The sequence below is a fragment of the Perna viridis genome, chromosome 1 (genome assembly GCF_037379345.1).
Source record: "Perna viridis isolate PV_CMFRI_1.1 ecotype Kerala chromosome 1, ASM3737934v1, whole genome shotgun sequence".
Taxonomy (NCBI): domain Eukaryota; kingdom Metazoa; phylum Mollusca; class Bivalvia; order Mytilida; family Mytilidae; genus Perna; species Perna viridis.
In genome coordinates, this window is record NC_142445.1 from 67,601,191 (window position 1) to 67,622,469 (window position 21,279).

The 21,279-nt window shown below is 33.2% G+C and overlaps 1 protein-coding gene across 2 annotated transcripts; it reads right to left on the reverse strand.

Moving 5' to 3' along the window:
- Positions 1-954: 954 nt before the first annotated feature.
- Positions 955-19,994, reverse strand: LOC148630074 (uncharacterized). Of its 2 annotated transcripts, none has more exons than XM_088560652.1 (7): positions 19,588-19,994; positions 8,028-8,090; positions 5,994-6,136; positions 4,458-4,607; positions 3,993-4,060; positions 3,642-3,726; positions 955-2,925 (listed from the first exon to the last, which is right to left on the reverse strand). In XM_088560652.1, exons 2-7 carry the CDS (start codon positions 8,058-8,060, stop codon positions 1,068-1,070), a joined length of 2,337 nt encoding a protein of 778 aa, XP_088416778.1. In that variant the 5' UTR covers positions 8,061-8,090; positions 19,588-19,994; the 3' UTR covers positions 955-1,067. The 2 variants fall into 2 exon arrangements, with proteins under 2 accessions (XP_088416778.1, XP_088416787.1); XM_088560661.1 differs by lacking the exon at positions 19,588-19,994 and adding an exon at positions 18,045-18,245.
- Positions 19,995-21,279: the final 1,285 nt, after the last annotated feature.

A 21,279-nucleotide genomic window follows, 5' to 3' on the forward strand; every position in this document is an offset into this window, starting at 1 on the left:
CCCGATTTCAGTTAATGTTCAATAAAACAAATATATCTGAAGCACTAAAAGCAAACAAGAAAATAATGGCCATTATCTAAAATATCCCTATTATAAGACACATTTTATAACATGCTTTACAAATATCAAATTGAGAAGATTTCGACAATATGTAGTTAATTTTTATAGTGGAGCAACAATTAAATATCTATAAATATCTTACATACATTACAGTTTTCAAGCAAGACAAAGAGCACCAAATTTCACTCTAGGATGATTCTATTCACTTCAATGTGTATGGCACAAGTATGCGTTTTGAATAATATCATAATGTGTTGAATATACATATTAGAAAGTATATATAGGTATAATAAGCCAAACATATAGAACTGAAATTAGTTTGTACTTGTTAAACATGTTTTAAGTTATTAGATTTAAACAAATCCTGGTGATTGATTTTTGTATTCTTAAAAGTCATATTAATGTTCGTCACTAGCCAATACAGAAATCACGAAGAAATATCGGAATTTTGCACCTGTTAGCCATATTATAGTCAAAAAGAGGTCCGCGAGAGAAAGGTTTTGTTTTTCTTTGGTTGATTTACATGAATATAAAAAAATACGATTTAATGATGATTTGAACAGCTCATTAAGGGTGATATCACAATAACACAAATAAAATGTCAAAATATTACAATCTTCCATTGGTTCGATATAACAATTACATGAACATAGGTGTTAACCTTGAAAAACTGTGATAATTAATTCAGCAAAAAGTAAAAAAAGACATGTTTGGATTCAAATTTACATATATATTATTGAAAAAAGGGACGTTGAAAATCCAGCACATTATCCCAGACATCTGACCAACCCAACTAGGTTTTAAACTATGTTCTTCCTTTCTTTAATTCTATCTTATTTAATTATGACAATCATATATATATATATATATATATATATATATATATATATATATATATATATATATATATATATATATATATATATATATATCTCATATACCCCATAGGAAATAAACGGTGAATTTCTTAGATAAACAACGGATAAGTTAAATGAGCATATAAACTATTATGCTTCTGCTGTTGCAGTGTGTTCATCTTCTGGAAGTTTAATAACGGGGATTTCATGTAGTGAAAACGATTGTCGAGACTCCTTCTCTCTACAACAACCTTTCAGCCAATGTTCTTCCTCTTCTTTTTCTTCTTCTTCTTCCTCCTCAATACTATCTTGAGGAGACAGTCGTCGAGCCGAACTAGCACTGCTATCACTTCCTAGACTAGCACTGCGCTTTTCTGGAAGTAACCGATCTCTCCTGCGCTCTTCGATGAACACAGAGTCTGCGTGTTTACGATGTAATCGGTGTTTGTTGAAACGTGACGATCTATGAAGATAAGTGTATGTATGTTTGGGGTCAAGTTTTGGGTCATATCGTAAGAATTCTTGAAATATTTTGTTTGAATGTTCATCAATGCTGTAATCACGCATTACAGATCGGTCCTTGTTGTCACGCTGGGACTTAAAAAATCTAGAAAACACCGACTTTTTGTTTGGCAGCTTTTCCTCAAAGCTATCACTAGATGGATGGTCTAACTTCTGGTCCTGCTCTGGTTCATTGATACTTTCATATATTTGAACAATTTGTCTTTCTTTACTATACTCTCGCCTCTTTTTTGAAGCAGTTTTGCCACTACGTCTATCAAAAAATGTGCCCCGTGATAATAAATCGGAAACTCCTGTTTCCTGGCTTGATAAAGAAAAGCGTCTAAATGCATCTTCATCATAGATATAATAGGGCTCTACTTCACCGGCACTATGATTTCTTTTGACGGCGCCATTAGGAGGCGGGGGGTGTTGTGTTTCTAACGATTTGTAACCACTATCTGCTTTCATTTGCATTAATCTGCTATTCTGAGTATCATTGGTGTTGTCAGTAGTATCAGTTGTGGAATCAAACGACGTCGTCGGTTCGTATCGACTTATTTCGGAAACATTTTCGTCGGTTTCACACGTTTCTATGCTATCGAAACTGTTGTCTTGGCTTCCGCTCTCTGAAAACTTCTTTAAACGATTTGTCAATATATTTTTGTACGATTCGTAATTAGGATGATGTTTATGCCCACATCCCTCCTCTGAACCACAGTTATCGGTTCTCTTTCTTTTTGAACAACCACTTTGTGACTCAAAATCAGAATTTTTCACTTCACAATCTGGAGACTGATCTGGCGAGGTCATATCCTCCATTCGAATCGTGTCACTACATTCCTCCTCCTCTTCGAAAGTTGCTCTCAAGTTCCATAACTCTCGGTATTTCCGGCTTCCGTTTAATGTGTCAGTATCATCACTTTCTGACAAATGACAAATGTCAATGTCAAACTTTTCTATTTCTAAACGTTCAAGTTGATCTTCATTCAATTGCTCAATACTACCGGTATCATTGTACCTTACTTTAGACCGTTCAGAACTTAATTCTGATATCACATCAAAGTCTGTGTTGTAAAATGCTCCTTTGAATTCAGTTATTTTGAACAGATCATGATCAAAACTTTTTGCACGTCTTGTTCTCCTTTTTAGACTTTCGTTACCACGTGACCCCTCCGCTTGAGAAAAAGACCGTGCCCGTTTTTCTGGTTTGTGTCGTTGTGAAAATGAATCGCTACGTACAGGAGAAAGATTTGGTTGGTTATGAATTTCGACAGACACCTCTTTTTTAACCGACTCTTCTGTCGGCGAATCATCATCGGGAGGAATAATAGTCAAAATTTCATTTTCTACTTCTGTTGGTGATTCTTCAAGTTGAATTTGGTGATATTTCCACTCTACAGACCGTCCATTTGAGGCATGCGGATTAATTCCCAAAGAATATTGTCGCGGTATACTCTTGTCAATCCTTGCTTTTTTTAGATGATGGAAATCGCCGTCTGTATATCTAAAACGTAAAATGTTCGATTGAAATATATTGGTCGTTTTTAAATTACAACACTAAACTTTAATCAGACCAGTCGTTGTTTATTATTGTACTTTTACATGTACATTTTATATGTAAATTTTACAGTAATTGTGTTCGAACTTACGTAATTTTATTAAGGAAAGAACTGAAAATTTGTGCAAATCTCTTCACTTAAAATAAGTTTCTAGTGTCGTTACAAAATAAATCACTGTTAATTAAATCATGCACTAGAAGTTGTAATCCATTAGCAATCCCTTTTCTTGGAATTCTTTATTTGGTAAGATTTAAAATAACATGCTTTAATGGCATGCGACATGAATATAAAAGTTCAAAAAAGAAGAGGAATACTTACAACTGTAAAATCATAGGGATAAGAAAGAGGGTAAGAAAAGAACGCCGGAGAAAGATTGATCAAACTGCTGATATAAAACATGCAAAATGTGGAACTTTGGGAAATGGTTAGACCAACTGTTTGGATGATTTGATTGAATTTGGAGGGAAAAGGAAACAACATTTATAAATCATAAAAAAGTCAAAGTAAATTTTTAAAATTGAAAAAGTAATGGAAAAGCTCAAAGTGAAATATGCGCTTTTGGTAGACATAGCAACGCCCAGCAGTTCGGTCACACCTTCTTCCCTGTTGGCCTAATGTACGGCGTTCTCTTGGTTTTTCATCCAATTTGAAGGATACTCGCCTCCCAATTTTGTTCTCAGATTCTTCTGCCTTTGGTTGTTGATCCTTTGAATCTACAGCGGATTTGTTTATCTCTTTATAGGAGACTGAAACAAAAATATCATAGGTTTAAATCTAAGGAACATTCTAACTAAGCTTATTTTGATTACCAGTTACAACACCAACTGGTAAAAACAAAGATACAGTAAAGTATGTACATTTTAACCACTCGTTATATACAAGATGATCGACGTCAAAGCTCATAAGTTATAATTTATACAGTAGGATCTTTTTAATTGATATTTCAGAATGAACTGTTGCTACCTTAGGCAGACCTTATCAGTAACAAAGACAAAAAAAGACAATATACAACCTTTATCAAAGTCGGACTTAAGCTGTGTTGTCTCATCCACTTCATTGATTTCGCTGTACCTTTCAACCCTGAAACAAATTTAAAGAAAAGGAATGATGATGGAGAATTTACAGTTATTCACAAGACAAAAACAACGCAATTGTTTTATCAATTATAACACTAAATTAATGTTAGTGTTGTGACAGTGACCAGACAATTAAATACGCAAAAAATACAACATGGTGTTTCTAGAAATCAAACAAAGATTTTTTCAGCAGGTACTTCCTACGAGTCTTCACTTTTACTTTATAACTACAACATTGTGTTCCTAGAAATTAAAGATTTGTTACAGCAGGTACTTCCTACGAGTCTTCACGTTATTAATGTTGTTTTGGTTGCTCTTGGTACAAGTTGGTATTTAAAAAAAAATTGCTTTTATCTTAAAAGTCACAACAAGTGTCAATATAGTTAGTTACAAATACTTACTCATGATGAATTCTTGGACTTATAGGAACACCATCCATAGACCCTGTACTTGGTTCAGAGAACACATCAGAATTTATTGTTTCATATCTCTGTAGTGCTTTAAATCTCCTGTCTCTGTCTGAAAGTCTACGACTACTGTAGGAATCTTGTCTGTAAAACAATGAGGCCCGCCAGTTTGTAACTGGTAAGTGTTCATGACACTTAAGTTATTCATTCATCTACTTTAGTTAAAGTTTGTTTGCTTTAGATGACAGCTTTCACCGTCTTTTTCGTTTGTTTGTTTTATTTTGCATTTGTATATAGTAAAGCAGAGAACGCCTTACCTACCAATGAACCGGCTCCCAGATTTCAGAGGTTTTTATCCATTGACATTACAGTGTTTGTTTTGGTATATGAGTTGTTATTTCAGCCTCCGTTTCGTCTACTATGTTTGAGCTTTAACTTGTTGCCTTTGAACTTTCTTTCAATTTGCATCAGTTCTTACCGTAAATATGTTTATTGCAAGGTTTACTAACATTATAAATCTAAGATAAAATTGAACTATTTGACGCCCATTTTGATGGCGGTCAAATGTCTCCATATCTTAGTTAATCAACTGTAATCATGAACACTGGTTTCGGTGTACTGAGCCAAAAACCAAGCAAATATTTTCTACTGACAGCTAATAACAGAGCCCCTTTTCCCCCAAAAAATCAATATATGCAACCAAATCTAAAACTAGAAAAAACTGCTGACTAACTTGATATCCTCCATACGATAACATGCACCTTTTAACCTCCATATTGATATGGATCAAAATAGGAGGTGCACAATATCAATATGTAATATCGATTCTTTGAACGTTTTCGTTCAATTCCATTCAGTAGTGTATGTGGAGTAACGGATAAGAGATGGGTCCCCCATGTTCCTATTTTCACAAACGACAGACTCCATGTTTCGCTATTGTGAAACCCCCAAAGTGATTCGGATCAAAATCTAAAATAGGAGGTGAACAATGGGAACATGTAATAACGACTTTCATTCAATTCCATAGAGTGGTGGAGAAAGAGTAACGGGTATGAGATAGGCTCCCTGTGTAACGAAAGGAAGTACGGACGGACATCACCTATTACTATACACCCCCACTTTGCAAAATGGGGATGTATTATAACGATAGAACAGGTGCTGTATAAAAATGTTTCGTTAAAGAAATCTGCTGTGCCACGTAAACTATCTAGTAATAGTCGCAATTTCTAGCAAAGCGTAGAGTCAAAATCTCAATACCCTGGATCAATTAAATGCGTTTGTCATAGAGATTATACCAAATCTGTCTTCATTTGTCAATTTCTAGATGAATGTCAATACATGTATAAGCAATATACTAGTAAGAGGGTAACTTCATGGGGTGTGTAGTTTCCTTAATTTCTACGTCTTTAAGAAATGTCTAAGGTGATGACTGTAGTTTTGCCAATTTGAACTACTTTGTCAATTTCATCATTATTTCCCAAGTTGAAGGTAAAATTTAAGCGAGTGGTAATAATTAAATTTTGACCATACCTTCTCGAGTCTTTGTTTTTCTTGACACAGTATTTACAGAAAAGAATAACAGCTATTACAATAATCAAGCCACCAAGAACACCGGCGACCAATATACTGATGGTGACTTCTGGGGCAACCTGTCCCTTTGCAGAGGAGTATCTCTAAAATGACAATAAAAATACATATACAATTAAATACTAGGCTAGCGTGCAGTCTTAATTATATTAGGGGCATTTGTAACAATCTAGTTTGTAAGTCCAAGAATAATCATGTGCCACAAAAAAATCACGCATGATAACTTTAGTCCAATAATAAATGAACAACAACTGGAATAGGAGTGGAATAGAAATTTGAGTAAAAGTGGGGTTTTTTTATTCTGCAAAGATGTAGATGTTTTATCATGCTCAAACCTAAAGTGAAAAGGAAAATATAACTAGTGCAATGCATTGCGCCATGGTAACACTGTCTTGGTATGTTGCTAATTTGACAGTATATGAGATTAAATTCATATCGTTGACCTTTAGCATGTTTTGAAATTTGAACAAAATCACAATGCAAGAACCGGTCAGTCTGAATGTAGTAAAATAATAGCTGATAAGTATGTGTTATGCAACTTTAATCAGTTGATTTAAAGTAAGTTGGCAAATATGGTTAACTAATATTTTACTACTTGCACAAAATAAATAGCCTAGTAATTGTAGGATACTAGTTATTGGAAATGAAGAAGGTTAATTAATGTCTGCTCAATGATACAGAGCTAATAAGAGATGATCGAATTTAATTATAAGGAACAAGACCCACTCCTTGTTCCATTACAACTTAATTGTTATTATCTCCCTTTATAATCTAAACACAGGGTTATTGTAAGTTCTGCCTAATGCTGTAAGTATATTGCTTAAAATATTAAACTCCTACACTTTTCTTGAGTACTGAATACATTAATGAATGAAAATAACCTAAAGAAGGATATATACTGTATGATAATGTTAAGAGAATGTATTGAAAGATTGATTGATTGTTGGGGTTTAACGCCCGAGCAGCAATATTTTAGCTATACCCAGGCGATTATAGAAAGATAAATAACTTCAAGTATTAAACATGCATCAACGAACACGGGTTAAGTTATCAGTCTTGTTTGTATTATCTAAAAGACATTCATAGGTACTATTAATTGTGACTTAGTAATGTCATTTGCAAGTTTATAACGACCAATTTAACTTTTGATTTCGCCATTTTATATTTCCTAACTTTAAAAAAATCAGTACAGACATATCCTTAAAATAAACAAGAGCCCTAAAGTGTTAATAAAACCATTGCTTAACATACAATAATACAGGTCAAGACATTAATCATTATCATTCAGGAGGAACCCCCGGGAAGAACCTAAATTATCATTCACCCATATAATACTGCTACAAACCAGTGTCATTCAGGAGGAACCCCCAGGAAAAACCCGAGTTATCATTCACCCATATAATACTGCTACAAACCAGTGTCATTCAGGAGGAACCCCCGGGAAAACCCTGAGTTATCATTCACCCATATAATACTGCTACAAAACAGTATCATTCTGATACCAGACCTACATATATGAAATTGTTACAGACATTCTGGTGAACCTGAATTAATTACCAAAAATTAAGGTCAAGGGCAAGGTTGTACACGTACAAAAACTTTAAGTTAGTTTTAATTTACGAAATTCATTTCTAATCTTAATTTAAAAATATACATGAAAGCAAAAATACGGATCAACGTAATTGTTCTCCGTATAATGTTGGAAGGCCTAACCGATTCGTCGACCTTGTCTCATTGTCAATTATATAAGTAAAAAAATAAGTGCAGCTTATCTGAATACCCGAACTATGCATGCTTTTTTTGTCTGGAAACCATTCAGCAGATAAACCAATCAGAACCAAACAGGGGGTAATTACTTCTTATTCAAACAGAATTTAGAAAATTTAAAAATTAATAATGCCTTTAAAACAGAAAATGAATATTGCATTTAACAAAATCTAAGACATCAAAAACTGGTGACGTAAACGACGCACTTACCGTCTGTCCTGGAACATTTGTAGACTGTTGCATGTCGGTCTATACATCTAGACTGTTCATTTCCTGGAAATACATACAAAACCATAGACTTTTTAGTCTGCATAAATCACGGCTGCTCAGTTTCATATCACACGTTTTACTATAAATGTCAGCATTTCATAGTGGAAATTTGATAAATTCTCAAATAAGTCATGATAGCATTTAGGAATATCAATATAAGCCGATCGATAACCTGAAGTTAGCGATACGTCACTCGTTCTCCTCAACATAACAATGAATCTAGAAGCGAATTCGTGATGGCATTAAACTACCACCCACACACAAACAACAAATCAGGCTTCAATTCACTTTTAGATTGATCATATTAGATATGCAATACATCAATCACTCCGGAGAAAACCAATACTTGCATTCATTGGGATCGGGATTTTATACATTGTTCTCATTCCTAATCAGCGTGCTTTAGTCTATGACGTAGAAACTAGGTACATTGACGGCTTTGTGGAATATTCTGTAGACAGATGACAGAGTCAATGAAACACAGGATGTAGAATTTGTTAAGGAAAACACATATATGTATATACATACTGTTTTATTTCTCATGCCGACATATGCATAATACAAATTACATCAAATAAAAATAAATATGGCAAATTCAGACAAAAGGGTTGTTTATGGATAGTATATTTTTATTGGGGTATTCCATTTAGGGGGTCTTTTCCATAAAGTTATATGATTGAAACAGACGAGTACTACGGAATATTGTAGCCGAGCGTTCATTTACAGATGTAAATTACAACTATGTATGAGATAAATGTTTGAAACAAATAGAATTGCTGTCTTAAAACGTATCATATATACATAATTACTTTGAAAAATAAAAACATAAAATGCTTGGTTGGCACCTTCCTGTTACAATTACAAAGTTATTGTCCAGACTTTGGGAAAATGTTTTAATCTTGGTATTGCAGGTTGTGCAATAATTAAAAAATATCTATTAACTTATATAGTTAATGTCCAGACATGCAAATGCTTGTTTCTAATCCATTATAGGCCCAGAATTTTCAAGCAATTTACAACCACCCCTTTCTTTACTATCAACTACAGCATTGTCTTGGTGTATAGAACCTTGCAAAGGGATCTACACACTCATACTCAGGTTATTGGCTGAACATAAAGAAAATGGTTGTTTCTGGTCCATTTTTGCTCTATATTTTATAAACGGTTCAAGTCAAACTCCCAATAAGTAACTTGGCCTTTCGTTTTTTTTTTTGTATATACGACACCTTGTTGTACAATATCAAAGATATATATTCATACACTAAGACTCGTGTTTCTTTATCTTCCCGACACAAAATGATGACATCGAAATCATTCCATTATACCACAGCAATTTGTTTTCGGTCATAGGAAAAAAATACAAATTAAATAAATTTGACATTATATAACATTATTTATATAGATCATATACTTTCGCAGAAGTGTGTGCAAAAATTTTAGTGCATGACTTTTTTATATTATTTCAATATTTGAAAAGGCGTAAAAGAACACCATGTGAAGGTATGTTATATGTTTTATCAACTGCAATACATTGCTGTATAGTTGAAAGCTTTTTTTTTCGACACAGTCGGTATAGTTTTGCTTTTTAACCTTTGACCTTAAAGACGATCTTCTATGGAAACGCAAGTCACTTGATCGCAATTCTGTTTCTCGATTGGCCAAATACTGATAACTTAGTGGCATTTGAAAAAAAAAACTGTACAGAAAATTGAGATTGCGTGCTGTTTTATTTCCTGAAAGAAATGTAAAAAATTATAAGTAAAAAAATAAAAAGAGTGTTATTACGCCGGCTATCTTTTTTTAAAGATAGTACTTGTTATATTGTACTTTTTTAGCCCAGACACCATTAGTGACAACATATCATGAAAACCAGAGCAGCCTTCCTTTTTGGTTTTCTAAGTCATTATTGAGGAACTACACAATATTCATTTCAATATCATTTATAATGACGAAATTCAAAACAAATTTATACATTTCAAAACACTAAACAAGCTAACTGTTACAATACTATACAATGATACAGAAAGGTTTGGCACATATTCCATAGTTAAAAGCCTTAAATTGTTTTACTGCCGTATGGTCAAAGGCAATTGGAACTACCAAGGGTTTCCCTTTACACAAGAGAATCAAAGTGCTGTTATCACTGTTTTTTTTTAATCTTGTGAAAATTGTAGCATGAACAAAATTTTAAAGATTACACGATGTAAAATATAATTATAATCATATATTTGCATTCCCCATATTATATAGAACTGTTTTTCCCCAATATGTATAAACTGAATGTCAATCATTATTACGGATTTCTGTAGTATAAACTGTAATATTGAGTTAAAAAGTATTCGATTCACACACCTTTCCGAACTTCGTTCTATTTCCCCCTTTTCCAAAATGTTTAAACCTGTCCAAAAGTTAAATTGCAAGAAAATAGCTTCCCTGATCAATTTAAGATTTTTAAAACTAGACACTTATTATCATTTTAAATTTTCCCGCCAATTTTACTTGGTTAAAATAACTGCCTGTTTTATTAATCGTAAAATATTGATGATAGGATGGAGATTTTGACTGATAATTGTAATAAATGGAACATACTCAGTATATCAAATGTCATCCAAAAAAGGAGTCCCTCAAATCTTCAGTTCAATTTTGAAGACTAGATCTTAATCTTATTTTCAGAAATAATATTATTGAACTGAATGATAGCCAGAAACATATACAGGTTATATAAAATTATTGAATGACATAAAAGGAATTACATTTGGACTATATTTCTTCTGTCATGTTCAGAAATAGTAGGAAAGTGCTAGGTACATACTGGCAACATAAGGTATTTTCGATTTTGATAAATCAAAAACCCAAAAATGTAATTTTTAATGGAGTTAAAATGGCCAATTAGTTTTTTCTTAAAAGAAACAACTTGAAAAGTTATAAAATAAATTTTTATTGAAAAGTGTACCCTGAACTATTTCAATAGATTCCGTTTTATTGTATTTTCCCACCACTGCCCCAGTTCAATAAAGGGTTGAGCGCTCACATACATGTTTAACCCCGTCCCAAGCCAGGAACTTGTAGTCAAGTGGTTGTCGTTTTTTTTCAGTTACTCGTTTGATGTTTTTTCCATAGACTAGATATTAATCTTTTATGAATAATTTCACTTCATTTATTTTGGGGCTTATACAGCCTGCTATATGGTATGGGTTTTGCCCATCATTGAAAAACGGGTGGTGACTAGTAGAAGTTGAATAGTTCATTGGATCACTGTTTCATTGGCAAACATACCAGATCATCTTGCTATTTTGATATTATTAATAAGAATTCCAAAATCTGAAGACAAAGACAGAGATGGTGTAGCCAACTTTCTATTAAATGTCTTGCACTTACGTCATCTGTATGTTCCAAAGCTGTGTTGTCTGATGTCTAATAGTGACGTTAACAGTTGCTCTTTGTAAAGTCGTTGATATTGTCCGTTTTCTAATGGCATACCGTCAATAAGTCGTTTACATGTGATAATCAATCATGTTCCATGTTATGTCGTCAGTAATTTGTTGTTAATCTGTGACGTATAATTTATCATTCCCATGCATGTCTACGAAATTAAAGCAATGAACTATTGAACTTCATGAAAGCGTCACGATTTCGACCAGAATTTTTAAAGCAGTAAACGTATTACCCATTCACTAAACTCTTAAAAAAAGTAGTCGGGTTGAAAGTCTTAAAAAATTAAAAAAAAAACGATATCATATTACATTCTTAAATGAAAAAAAGACTCATTCAAAAGTTAATGATATACAAGAAAATGCATATATTGATGAATTAGGCAAAACACGATATATAACATAGTCAAACACGATCTGTCGAAGATATAACATAGTCAAATCATTATTCTTTGTTTTATACTAAAGATACGAGTATTGTTAAGAAAATGTCGTATTTTCACAATGGAATTTGAGAACAAAAGGTCAGACCATACGTGCTTTATTAGGGCTTACGATTTAGACTTAAGGCGTAATTAACATACTATACAAATCGTGCGATTTTCTTCCAGTGTGCAGTGTTTTACATCTTGGCCTTTAGACCAATGCATGTATCAACCACTTAATTACACGAAAGTGTACCGAATTTCCTATTTAAAACTGAAACATTCAGTATAATATTTCTTGTGTGTGTGTGTTAGACCAACTCAGAAAAAAAGACGACTAGTAAATGTTGTATTTCATACAGACTATATCAGTTATGGTCATACATATATAGTGTATGGATCTATAATTCCCAGATACACTATCTGTTTAGGACTACAATGTACCCAATGTTTTGAATTACGTGTACAGTGTTGAATTTCATGTAATAAAAGTAGACAATGGTACGAACTGCCACTTTTAAAACAGCTACACAAACACAATGTTTGCTCCCGTGTTTTCTCTTAGCATTGGCAGAAAATAAAACCGTGTTTAAGAATCCGGATATTTGTATTGATTAGTAGGATCTAAAGAACTATGTCATTGTTTCCTGATGTCACTCGGTCAGGTCGCTTTACTCATAGGATAGTTTAAAATCAATCCATGTAAGGCAATCAACAATGGTGACACAGTTATCCGCTAAAATAATTTTATGCGATAAACGTGGGTAAAATATTCTTTTTGTTGTTAGTGGAACTGCCGTTAAAGAATTACGATAACGTTTGAGATTGATGCGGAATTCCACAGTTCATTAGCACTCAAATCATTGGCATAATGTATAGTCCTTCAAACAGCAATAGAAAAGCTAGGAAAATGAACTGGAGAAAAATGAACGTAAGATGAAATCAACCAACAGTACTATTTGATTCGTCTTCCACTTAATTCGCAAGATATACAATTTACATTTGTTTAACTTTCAGAGGAAATTACTCTACTAAACACGTGGGGACGATAAAGGCCTCACTAAAAGGATCATTTCAGATATTGAAAGTTTCCTTCTGTCTATTACGGTTTCCAAGTAAAAAGCTAAAAACCACAAAACGTCTTTTTTGACCTTCCAATGACAATAACTCAAACACAGAGTCTCCATGTACACGTAACTTCAATTAAAGCATTTTGTAGATCATTTCAACAACCAAACTACTGCTACTAAGTTAAAAGGTAAACTGACAGATATCGTCATTTCTAGCTTCCAAGTACAATAACTCCAATAATGAGTCGTCATACAATTTCGACAAAAATGAAACTCATAAATTCCTATGACGACTCACTATCAGAGTTTTTGAGATATATGTAGAAATAGGTGACTTGGCCACTGTGGTTTAAAAATAGTAACGGTTGCCATGTTTTACGCTTGATATACATAATCGACATATTTTTTTTAAGTAGACACGAAAAGGATGATGGTGTCTAAATTTGGTAATAATCCAACGAACGGTTTCAGGTGAGCAAAATAAACAACCATATGCAGCATCAACGACCTCCAACAAGGTACATATAGACCATGGTACTTCTCATTGTTATTCTCGTGTAGAATGAAAGACTCTCAACGAACATGTTTTCATGCTATACAAATATGCTTGAGAAAACTGAAAATATGAAGTGAAAAAAGTGAATAATACTTTATTCTGATATCTAAGTACCGATTTACCAATCGAGGAACATTAGCATCATCAGATGGTTTTGCTAACACAACAAGTTAGAGGCTCTAGAAAACAAAATGAATCGCTCATCTAGGTATATCAGATATCTGTTATATATAGTGCTTTGTTCGGCTACAAAAAAGACACAGTACATACAGGTTTAAAAATAGTTAAACGAAAAAAAAAAAAATGTCTCGAACCACTATACATATTGTAAATATATGTATTTAAATATATGTATAGAAATTTAAATTTCTTGACGATAAGTCCGTGAACACAGCACGCATGTTCCGGTAGGCTTCATACTCTACCCTCAGAGTCTACTCCTGAAATAAGAAGACAAACAACAACAAAACCCCTGACAATTGTGCTTTTTTTATGGGAAATACCCAAATACATGTACTGAATGTCTTTATATAGGGATCATATCACCAATCTTAAAACAAGTGCATGCTTAAATGTAGAAACCAAGGCACAAAAGTTAACATAAAAACCTTTGAATTAATTTCAAAATATTAATTCACTTAAAAAATCCAGTAATGCTCGTACAAACCATGCTTCAGTGCAGTTCCCTTTATACTTTGCAGCTTCTGCTTAGCAAAAATGCTTGCACTTTAAAAAAAAAACAAAGAATGGACTGTTTTTATCTTTGAATAACTGCGTAGGTCACTATACGTCCGTGTCTAAGCAGCGAATAAAACCAACCAACAAATAAAGAAAACAAAACACAAAACACAAAACACAAAACAAAACAAAAACAAACAAAAACAAAGAACAAAAACAAAGAAAAAGAGGTTCAGTTCAGGGTTTTGAAGGGTTAATTACTTTACTTATATATTTTTTTTTAATTTGAATTAATATTACAATTTGATTTCTATTACATCGGATACTTTGACAGGTTTTAATCCTTCTAATGTTGAGACAGTTCCTAACTGAAATATTTGATAATAAGATGACATAAAAACGGCAACTTTTATACCACCGACCATTCACTATATTGTGTACATATCCCATGTTTAATCTCACTATCAACTTTTATACCACCGACCACTCACTGTATTGTGTACATAACCCATGTTTAATCTCACTGCCAAATTTATACCACCGCCAATTCACTATACTGTGTACATAACCCATGTTTAATCTCACTGCCAACTTTATACCACTGACCATTCACTGTATTGTGTACATAATCCATGTTTAATCTCACTGCCAACTTTATACCATCATTCACTTTACTGCCCAAACTCACGATTAGCCTATTAAGTTGTTAACTCCACGCGTATACATTCATATCACTATTAAAATTTCATTAAACTGGTGGTACAAAGCTTCCATATAATAAATTTTAACGATCTAATTTTGTTCCAACCACAAAAGAGTCAATTCAAGATTAAATGTACAACATCACAGTGTTACACCTCGAAAAGTAAAAAAAGGTAATGAGATCATCGAGAACAAATATTTCTAGAAAAAAACTGAAACAAAGGGCAGACAATTTAACTTAATCTAGTATTGTAGTTGCAGCGATTACTTGAATATATACTTGGTGTATTTTCTTAGTGCTGGCGATACACATAACTATATAAAAAATGCTTTATATATAGTAGCTGACTCTTGAGGATAATATACGGTCTATTCTAAATAACATTTTATGTTTTATGGTGACATATAGACATAGTAACATAAAGAAACTGGTTGAAAATTATTTAAAATTTATTAAAAAGGTTCAAACATTTTTTTTCGTCAAAAATTGAATTCTATCAGTCAACAAAAGTCCCATCGCCCCGCCCCCTCCAAAAAAAATGGGCTCACCCTTCCGGAGCACATGACTTCATCCCTAATTTTTATCACGTTTCGTGCTCGTTGTTTTTCTGTATTCAATTATTCTGGTTTTTTGGTTGTGCAAACGTTACCTACAGTCCTTTTAATGTTCCCACCATTGTTTTGTCTATTGTAACCGTCGGTTTCTGAAAAGAAATCAGCCTCAGACGAAAAAAAAAACTTATTATTAAAAATTTAGACAGGGGACGATTCATGCATGTCACAATCCCACGAAATTTACTTACATTTCTGATTCAGAATCAGTTACCAACCGCAGAGCCAGTCTTAGATTTTCATTTGGGTGTTTCGCTTTTGAGATAAAAATCATAAAGACTATTAAATAAGAACTTTGCAGGATTTATCTTCCTGATTTTGTTTGATCTGGTTGACTTTCGTGGATGATTAAATTAAGTGTGGTTTTCTCAAAAGTACAGATCTAAGTACAGGAAGTACTATAGTCACACTATTTAAAGGACAAAATTATCTTCTTCGGCGGCTTGTATTATGTTTGTACAAGTAGATTTCATTTTAACACATTCCATTTTGTGTATATAAAAAGGGCCAAAGTAATGCTTACATAATACCTATTTGCGTCAATTAGAGCTAATGTGAAATTTTAGAGCAGTTTATCCCCTTTTCCTATCCATGTGTGTTAATATTTGAACATATATGTAATTCACTGTATTTTATAATCCTTTAAGTTGGCATGGTTACATATCTGTCAAAACATAGTTTTGTTTACAAATTGTAATAAAGGACACTCCGGAAATCCGATAGCTAAGATACGGACGCCGTATTGTACTTTCCAGACTTTCAATTGGAATGTTTCCGTTGGTTTTGTATGGAAACCATATGTAGTTGTGAACTTGAATTATATTATTGTATGCTATTTCATTGAAATTCGGACTACAGATAATGACATTTTGTGGATACCACATTGTAGTATGTTTTGGAACCTTTGCAGTGTATTATATTCAATATAACATTTAACTTATGATTGTGTTATTCGTTTTAACCTGTACCGCTAGTTTCCCCGCATTGCGTTACATATATGAATATATTATATGTAGACCAAACAAGTTCTATCTTTAAAAAAAGATAACCGACGCAGTATTTTTTTTCTTTCTATTACTTATAATTTTCTACATTTCATTCAGTAAATATAACACCTGGCACGCAATTTTCGATACAGTTTTTCAGAACTAAGTCATCAGTATTTGGCCAATCAGGAAACAGAGTTGCGATCAGGTGACTTACGTTGTCATAGAATAGCGTCTTTATGGTCAAAGGGTAAAAAGCGAAATTATACCGACTGCGTCGGAAAAATGGATCGTTTGTTCCGTGGGTTTATCTACATCATAAATCACTTTACCATACGAAGTGAATATGGACTAGTACTTAAATGCATTATCTGCAATTCAACTGCTTCCCACTAAAAACAATAAATTATCTATTAAAATCCAAATGGGCCGATGAATATTGTAAAATTCCCCTGATCAACCATTAATAAATTAAATGCATATTATATCAAAAACTACATACAACAATATCATTACAATATATCCTAGACAATTTCCTACTTTAGGCCCAATAAACTTTTACAAATCTTTCAAACAACAAGTCCAAACTAGACTGATAACTCTTCTGGACCTGTTTCACCGTCATATCTTCTATATGTATATAAACACTAAGTAAAACTATAGTGCGGGTAACAAATTACCTAGAGTACAATTGTATATACATATCATAGCATAAACTAGCGAAAAATATAACTTCGTATTTTAATTATTTGTCAAATTTGTCTAAAATAAGAAGGGATTATATAAACTGTGAGAAAAGTTTGAATAATATTGATGTAATACTTTCCGAGTAACAATTTAAACGAAGTAGGTATTCCCTAAACGCAACAGGCAGACGGGTTGACCCGAGCAGCTACTAGACATGTTTTGGGCGTTGGTGACGCAGGTATGATGTAATTTAAGATTAAAGGAAGGTGTGCATCGATATCAAACAAAAAGATCGTATCAGTATGTACCCAATTTCCTCTAAAAAAATGTCTCCAACGACCAATGTCACTACTAAATAAAATGACTTAGAAAAACAGAAAGCAGTTGATCGAATATATATTCAGAGGGGAATTAGTACAAGACTTCATTTCAAGACCATGGAAAATCGTCGCCTCATTTGCAATTTCTTGGACCAAAATTCCAACATAATACAAACCATATGTCAACTGTTGGGGACGGTGGGGGCATTATACGTATAAAAATACTAGATCACTTATGATTCTTTTGAAGTTGCCAGATAAATTGTCTTATTCTAACGATCCAGTTGTAATCAATGATGTTTTGCATATGTCCTGAACTGTTCAAGCGCGTTCTGAGCTGTGTGTAAAAAAGTTATAGTGTAAAAATATCGATTTTCTTCCATCACCATTACACCTCGTATAAAATTTATGAATGGACAACAAAAAATGCATATTTAGAAAAAAAAAGTTCTAAGGAACGAAAAAAGTCTATGGTAAAAATATGCCTTACCTTATCTTTAGCTTTTGCACAAACGACAACTCGGTAAATGAAAAGGCACAGATATATAGCGTCTGGCAATGTTTCTGCATTGCAGGGTCTTGATGACAATTTTGTTTTTCAATGAAAAACAATGTCATTGAAGAAAATTATTCCGATCTAAAACGAGGCGATGTCGTCACTCAACTTGATGTTTACAATCAAGCAAGCTAACGGTTTTAGAATCGATATTCCTGGTATCGTCTAGTAAAAACACGTTGTCAACCAAAACACAATTAAAACAGTGCTAGAGTTAGATCTAATTTCCCATCAATAGCAATGTATCATCTTCATGAAAAATTCAAACTGTGGGACACACGATTTAACAGTTATTAAATAACAATTACTTTTTAAAAATGAAATTGATTTGGTAAACATTCAAAGCACAACAGAACTTCTATGAAATCGCTCGTTCTTCATAAATAAATTAACTCTGAAAACACATTCACTGCTTTGAACATGTTTTAAAGAAAAATCGTTCGGCCCACGATTTAAGTGCAGCAATACGTAGTTTAAAATATTGGTATTGTGATGTAAATCTACGTTTTCATATAAAACATGTTGTAATTTTTTTTTCTAGTACCCACTATGTTAAACCCTACCGACAGATATTTCAGTGGCGTGCATTATTGTCTGGCCACCTACATTTCTATCTTCTATAGCCACAAGTGTTATTTTCAGAAAACATAACGTATTACACTCCCTTAGTCTTAATGCTCATTCTAAAAAATTACACTAATGAGAACAAGTATCTTTCTAACGTGGTACAGTGCTGGGTCAAGGAGGGCCAACTGATCAGCCTACGATGGGTTCGTTCTAAGGATTTCCATGGATTTTCTATGTAAGCCCCACCCTCCCTCAATCCGCCTATGATCATCTAACTTACAAAGTACACAAGAAGAGAATATGTGTTTTTTTTTTTAATGTATTTGACATGAAATTCATGTGAGTATATGACCAGTACCATAATTCGGTCATATCAGCATTATGAAAAGTAGACAAATAACTTCATGACGTGATCTTGCATTATTGCTTGAAGAATTCCTAAGAAACAAATGTAAGCAATTTAAGTAGCAGGAAAAACAATGCATATTATAGTGTGTAAAACCATTCGTATAGAGACACAAGTGCGTATGCATACGTATCATCATCTTGGGTCGAGCGATTTAAGACCATTTAAATATCGCTGATACATTAATTGTGGGTATATCATGAATACCAACTAAATAGAGACAAAGAAGGGTTATTACCATTTACAGATAATACACCACTTACATAACTTATCCAGTTCTAGCTCGTCAAAACCGACAGTCTAGACTCAACATTATACTCCTGAAAGATTGACTGTATAAGACAGGCCTACTCATTATAACCAGGGAATGGGATCGAGCTGCACAGGTCGACCTACTGACATGTTGATGAGGCTGTGTATTCAATGCCAATTGTCTTATCACCAATGTCACGTGATTATTATAACCTTATATCGATCTATGTATGAAAAAATGTGTCATCTTACCCTATCAGGCCGTCTGATCAATCAGTTTACATAGGTTCTTCATGCCATGTCCTTCCTCTCGGAGATAAATTCCTTGTGTTCGTAGAAAAATCACATCTTCTCAAAGTTCGATTTTAAATAATCCATCGATCCGATCTTTGATTGTCTCACAAACCTTGTCCTGCATTTTGCAAAATCATCTTTATTTATAACTTACACATGGCATCGCTACAGCTCTTATCGTATTGATTTAGCTTACCGGAACCTATTGTATTGTCGTTCTTGCTTCTAACACTTCTTATTGCCTTAATTTTCCGCGGCATTGGACGTGTCAATATAGGACACCATACTAGATCATAGATTTGTTTTATTCACCTTATACCAAGTGCTTAACTCTTATCACAAAGGATTGGATCTTTATAAAATGGTTTTGTTGACAAGTTCAGTTGCAGTTGATGTTTAAAAAAGATATCGATTTTTTCCCCTTCAAAATACGTATTTGCATTATGAGAGCTTTGGATCAATAGATGAAATATTCATATCATACAGACACTTCCCCATGTGCGTTAGTTATTTTAAAATGATTACAAAATGTTTATATTTGGTAAAACCCCCTTTCTGCGTTGAAAACTAGACATTGCCAACTTTTTGTAGTTTCAAATCAGAAAATTACTGCTGTATTCGTCAACAACGGATTTCAAGTTCAACTGGTGACAATGACACATGAAGATCAGTTACTCTTAACTAGGCTCATTGTAATAAAATATCCCAAACATCGCAGCTTGATGCAACAGCAAAGATCGAACCCGTAGCAATTTTGACAAATATGTGAACACAATAACAAGTCAAAGCCTTCATTTTTTTTTTTTTTTTTTTTGGGGGGGGGGGGTACCTTGTGATACAATGTGTAAGATCTATTTACTCAAAGTAATATATATCATAATGCTTGTTTCTGGTCCCTCATTCCCAATCATTATCACAACCCAAATCCTCACATCATAAAAATGCTTTTTTTCTGGTCCATTTATAGCCCTGAATTCAAAATTGGCTGAAGTCAACCCCCACCCCAAAAAAAAAAAAAAAAAAAAAATTAAAAATAAATACATAAATCCCACCATTCCTTTGGTGTTAAATTTGACGATGATATATACACTTAAACTTAAGTTATTGTCTGAATATATATGTCTATGGACAATAAGATCAGCAGGATACCATTATACAAATGCAATTTTTTTGGGGGTCGTACAATTGTCTTGCGCATTCATTAAAAAATGATTTAAAGTACAATTGCTTGGCATTCTATAAAAAACAAGGCCCTGATAACAGATGAGTTGGAAAACACATTCAACAATATTGGACAAATTTGATCAGTAGCTAAGGAGATAAGCTTTAAAAAACACTTCTTGGTATTGATGGATAGACACATGAAAAATTATATAATCAACAGTTTTTACTCAAGAAGACTGGCCATTTTCTCCATTCAAAGGCAATAACTTAATTGCAAGGAGTCATCTAACAAATTTTATTCCTGAAGACTTTTGTAGACCTTACAATAAGGATCATTTCAGCTGTTGAAAGAATTTGGTTTGACCTAACGGTTTGGGAGATATATGCGAAAAACTACTGTCTGACCCATATGTTCTATTTTTAGTTATAACAGCGGCCATGTTTTCGACGGATCAAGAATCCCCACACGTTCTATGCAGGATACCC

Bases quoted from the DNA above. Each gene is read 5' to 3' on its own strand.
- LOC148630074 (XM_088560652.1), bottom strand. From the start codon at position 8,060: ATGCAACAGTCTACAAATGTTCCAGGACAGACG. The intron at 4,061-4,457 runs GTAAGTATTTGT...AATTTGTTTCAG, and splicing joins AGTCCAAGAATTCATCATGA to GGTTGAAAGGTACAGCGAAA. The intron at 3,727-3,992 runs GTTGTATATTGT...TTTTTGTTTCAG, and splicing joins TAAGTCCGACTTTGATAAAG to TCTCCTATAAAGAGATAAAC.